Here is a 5,746-nt window from a genome sequence, read left to right on the forward strand (position 1 = left end):
TTGTCCGTATTAAATACTTCTGGAATTTTTACCTTGATAGAAATATATAATGTGTGACTATTACTAACTCATTACATGGCGTAATATAAAAATTATCAACCTATGTAAAACAGTTGTTAAAATGAAAATAATTTCATAATTTTTGAGTAGAGAAAAGAATTCTTAGTAATATTTCTTTGTGTCTGATGATGAAAAATACTAAAAGATAATTCTGAGGAGCTATATGCATAAGCTTTGGTGGAATTTTTATATGTAGAGTAACTATAGCATTTAAGAAAATAGGGCTATGAATCTAAAGAAGTCAAAAAACTGATGAATCACTGAATTCTCCTCCTGAAACCAATATATGCACTATATGCTAACTACATCAAAGTTAAATTAAAAAAAATTAAAAATCATGAATGTAAGTAATTTTATAGAAAAGGAGCTAATAAACCTTAGATTCTCTTATTACTTCAAAAAAATTTACGTTAAAGTTTTTACCAAATCTGTACAATTTTCTCATCTCTGTATAAAAGATATGGGAGAAATAAGAGCCTATTCTTTGAGCAATAGATTTGTGTTAAAGTCGTACAGACAAAGTGTACGTACTTGATATAAGTGGAAAATAATTGGGCTTTATGACCAAGTGTTATTTTGGTAAATTTTAATACAGAAGGGGAAGAAAGAGTTATTATTGATTGCAGTTGTTAAAGTTGTATGAAGAGTTGAATTTGAACGGATAATTAAGGAACTGTAATATGTTGAAAACTCACACAATTCTCACAATTAGTGAGATTATTTTAATTTAATGCTTCCCCAAGTACTGACTAGTCCATATATCTATATTAAATTGTGATAGCATTAAACACCTTTATTTAACATTTATTTAATTTCAAGACAGAGAGAGACAGAGTGCGAGCGGGGGAGGGGCAGAGAGAGAGGGAGACACAGAATCCTAAGCAGGCTCAAAGCTCCAAGCTGTCAGCACAGAGCCTCATGCAGGGCTCAGACCCATGAACTGTGAGATCATGACCCGAGCCAAAGTCAGATGCTTAACCCACTGAGCCACCCAGGCGCCCCTATGTGACAGCATTGTATTAGATCTTTGCCGTGACCCAGGAACTATAAGTTATATGAATTGCAAACACTTTATTAAGAATTAAGAGAAGAGTCAATCCAGGCTTAGAGCTTCAGCAGATACAGAGAATTATTATTCAAAATGACAAAACAGAAATAAATAAGAAAAAATACAGAACGGCAAAATGAAGGAAACAGCCAAGTTCAATTTTATTCCTATAGTTCATACCTTCATTTGTATTTACTTTGTTGGCTAATAAGCTGAGAGTTAAAAGGCTAATTTAAGACATTTATTTAATTCAAATAACCCTACTCTAAATTTGTTTTAGATTTGTCTATATATATGTGACAGACAGCATCTAATAAGTTAGTGAGGAAAATCAAAATAGATTCAGAAGGCAAATATAAATGAAAATGAATTGAAAAGTGATGAGAAATGAATATGAATACAATTTAGGAGAACTAATTGAGTATGAGCCTAAGAAGGAGGAACTTTGTTAATTGTGAAGTAAAATAAGAAAACGTGTTAACATTTCCTTAAAAGATAGGTCAGTTTTAAAACGAGGGCTAGAGAAGGATTCAGAGTTTCAAGGTTTCCCTCCATTTTTTTTACCTGGATTTTATATTTCAATAAAAATCTGGAAGCTTTCATTTTATTCCAACCTTTGTCATTATTAGAGTTTTCTCTCTTAATTTGCGTGAAGCTAGTGATGGGCAACCAGACATCAGTGATAGAGTTCATTCTTCTTGGACTGACAGCTGACACTGAGCTTCAGGCTGTGCTTTTCCTTTTTCTGCTGCTAACTTACATCTTAAGCATCATGGGAAACTTGACCATCATCATTCTGACCACGCTGGATTATCGCCTCCAGACTCCTATGTATTTCTTCCTCCGGAATTTTTCCATTCTGGAAATATCTTTTACCTCCGTCTTTGTTCCCAAAATGCTAGTCAATATTGGAACTGGAGACAGGACTATCTCCTTTGCTGCTTGTTTCACTCAGTATTTTTTTGCCATCCTTCTGGGAGCAACCGAGTTTTATCTTTTAGCTGCCATGTCCTTTGACCGCTACGTTGCCATTTGCAAACCCCTACACTATACAACTGTAATGAGCAGGAGACTCTGCATTCAACTTGTCTTGTGTTCCTGGTTCTCTGGGTTTTTGGTTGTCATTGGGCCTCATATAATGACTCTCCAGCTGCCTTTCTGTGCATCCAACATCATCAATCATTACTGCTGTGACTATACTGTACTGTTGCATCTAGCTTGTTCAGACACACGTTTCATAGAAGTGATGGAGTTCATCTTGGCTGCAGTCACCCTCATCTTCACCTTGGTGCTAGTGATCCTTTCCTACACGTACATTATCAGGACAATTCTGAGAATCCCCTCTGTTCAACAGAGAAAAAAAGCTTTTTCTACATGTTCCTCTCATATGATTGTGGTCTCACTTTCTTATGGAAGTTGTATCTTTATGTACATAAATCCTTCTGTTAAGGATGCAGAAACTTTTAATAAGGGCGTAGCTGTTTTAAATACGTCAGTTGCCCCTCTGTTGAACCCTTTCATCTATACCCTCAGGAATAAGCAAGTGAAAATAGCCTTCAAAGATATGGTCAGCAAAGTAACAGCTTTTTCAAGAAAATAAAGCTGAGGCTCATAATAATAATAAATACTAAATAACGAATAAACGTTTGTAGATGTATATTCTTGTATATTACAGTGTTTTCTATAATATGCCATCAATAGTCCTACCTGAACACCAAAACAGTAAAACTATCTATTTAATGAAGCCTATTTTAACATGACTTTATTTCTTAAAAGTTTTAAAGGCCTGTGAGTGTATATATGTGTGTGTATCTTCTAATGCTTTCATGCTATTTTTCCTTATTTGTACCTCACTTTTAAGGAAAGGATTTGGGAGAAAGTTAGAATTGGGAGTATGAATTCTAATTGTTAGTTTTTTACAACTGAACTTTTCTTATCCTCTCCCACATGGTGTCCCATCTCTATACTTGGAAATTGAATCATTAAATATACACCCAGAAGAAATCTACTTTAGTTTGTGAATAATAGCTTCAATAATATATCGGTTAATTAACATAAAGTTGGTTATTTCATAATGATACTATTCAGATTTAAGTTTAGTGTTTCCACAATAATCACTTACTGAAACACTAGGCTACTCAATGTTTGGGGTAAGAAAGATAGATGTGAAGAAGAGAAAATCAATATCTACTTATTTTCAAACTGATAGGAAAATAGTAATGGTTTATACACACATTAAACGCTGAGTGAATCCACAAAAGAGGGAAAGGGATGATTCAAATTTCAGTTACTTAGCAATATATCATTATAGCAAATTCATACAAATTAATGTTGTGCCTAGTCATTGTTCTGGTTCCGTTTCACAGGAATATGAAATAAAATTATATGGACAGCATATATGATGTTAACAATTTTATAAGCTGAAATCATCTTCTTTCTAAGTTGATGCTAAACTTTAAATTTTATAATCTGATGTCCTCAGGCAGGGTGTCCATCACAAGCCGATATTTTCTAAACATTTCTTATCCATATTAATTTTTTTTCGGAAAGCCTGGGCCAGACCCATAGTACGGGTCATTTTAAAATTTAAAGAAGCTATGCATGTTTCTTTCAATGTACTGATGAAGAAAACGGGGCCCTAGAGGTATCAACAAAATACTTTTTATTAAAGCATATTGTTAAATTTGTACTCTTGAATCTTGACTCATCCATCTAATAACGGAGAATCTACTAAGTAGCAGAGATACTAAGAGTGCCCTGGGACACCAAGGGGGAGAAAGACGATTGAAAATGTAGCACCTGTTAGTTTCGTCTGAAAAATCACCTAAATTCCTGACATGTAGTTGTTGGCAAGTGAGGAAGTTTGAAACTTAGCTATTCAGATTGACGAGTAACTGACTCGTTAGTTCACTCAAGAATTTGTTGTTTCTACATCATCAGTAGTATATCAATCATAGTCATCCAAAACATGATCTCGTGTTATGGTGGTTGCTCAGTTTCAAAAGACAGATCAAACAATGCTATGTGGGGGGAACACTTTTTTGACAGAGGTAATTACTTTTAAAATACATAAAATTCTGTTACCCCCATTTAATTAAAATATAAAAGTAAATCAGCCAACCAAACAACCACAAATCTAGGAACATTATGCTGAAGTTGCTGAACATGTGCAGAAGATAGAAAAACAAACAAACAAACAAAACGGCAGTCAATTAGGAAACAGGGTGGGGGAGTCCTAGGACATCTAGAGGAATACTAAGAGGGAATCGTTATTGAGTCTCTTAGTTCACTTAGAATCCGAGTTGAGTTCAGGCTGGGTTGCAGGTTTTGTTGCTATTCTGTTTTGTTTTGTTTTGCTTTGTTTTGCTTTGTTTTGTTTCCTTATTTTGTTTAATTTTACAATTTTATGGAGTTATAATTCATGCATGATAAAGTGGGACCAATAAAGTTTGTAACTTGAGGTTTGACACATGTATACATTTGTGAAACCATTACCTAAATCAAGATAATGAACTTCAAACGTTTCTTTAGGCACTCTGGCAATACACGTCTGCAGTCTTCGTAATGTTTCCACTTGGCTAGGCTGAACTATTGCCCTCGGATTTCCCTTTCCTGTTTATTTCCTGTTTTAGTGGACCACCAGAGAGATTATTTGGGATATTTGGAGAACGGAGTGAAGCAGAAGGCATTCTGTGGCTCACAGAGGTTGTTGTTTAACTGCTGGTTTATTTTGTTGTAGGACACAGCTGCCATGCTTGCAATCTTTCCATTGTCACCTGGATTGCTTTTCATCTTCTCCAACACCAGATCTGGGTATCTCTGTTTAGCTCCATGGCAAAGCGCCCAAGCTTTTTGTAGGATACCAGTAAATGTGAGCTGAGAGGCAACAAGAGCTAACACAGGTTTCAGTTCCTTCTCATGTGATTCTGCCCATGCACAGACTTTACATCCTTCACAAAAATGAACTTAACGTGGATTGTGGACCTATGTATACAAGGCAAATCTCTAAAACTCTGAAAGAAATAGCACAGAGAAAACCTAGATGACTCTGAGTTTAGCAATGATCATTTTTTAAAAAAATTTTAATGTTTATATTTGAGAGAGAGAGAGAGAAAGAGAGAAAGACATTGCATGAGCAGGGGAGGGGAAGAGAGAGACAGAGACAGAATCTGAAGCTGGCTCCAGGCCCTGAGCTGTCAGCACAGAGCTGAATGCAGTGCTCATACCCACAAACCGTGAGAGCATGACCTGAGCCCAAGTTGGAAGCTCAACCAACTGAGCCCCTCAGATGCCCTGGCAAAGATCTTTTAGATACCGCATGGAAGGCACGATCCATGAAAGGGATAATGGATAAGTTGGACTTCATTAAAATTAAAAACTCTTGCTCTGCAAAAGACAATGTCAAGAAAATGAGAAGAAAAGCCACATACTGGCAGTCAATTTTGCGAAAACACCTCTAAAATAAATTAAATCAAATGTACAAAAACTCTTCAAATTCAACAGTATGAAAATGAACAACAAGATTAAAAAATTGGCCAAAGATCTTGATAGATGTCTCAATAAAGATGATATATAGATGGCAAATAAGCACACAAAAAGTGATCCATATCACATATCATTAGGAAAATGTATATCACA

The 5,746-nt window shown here is 35.3% G+C and overlaps 1 protein-coding gene across 1 annotated transcript; it reads left to right on the forward strand.

Moving 5' to 3' along the window:
- Window positions 1–1,769: 1,769 nt before the first annotated feature.
- Window positions 1,770–2,708, forward strand: LOC115518826 (olfactory receptor 6C4-like). The gene has a single exon (XM_030322361.1). It carries the CDS (start codon window positions 1,770–1,772, stop codon window positions 2,706–2,708), a length of 939 nt encoding a protein of 312 aa, XP_030178221.1.
- Window positions 2,709–5,746: the final 3,038 nt, after the last annotated feature.

Source organism: Lynx canadensis, chromosome B4, assembly GCF_007474595.2.
Source record: "Lynx canadensis isolate LIC74 chromosome B4, mLynCan4.pri.v2, whole genome shotgun sequence".
Classification (NCBI taxonomy): Eukaryota; Metazoa; Chordata; class Mammalia; order Carnivora; family Felidae; genus Lynx; species Lynx canadensis.

Coding starts and splice junctions, on each gene's coding strand:
- LOC115518826 (XM_030322361.1), top strand. CDS start 1,770: ATGGGCAACCAGACATCAGTGATAGAGTTCATTCTTCTTGGACTGACA.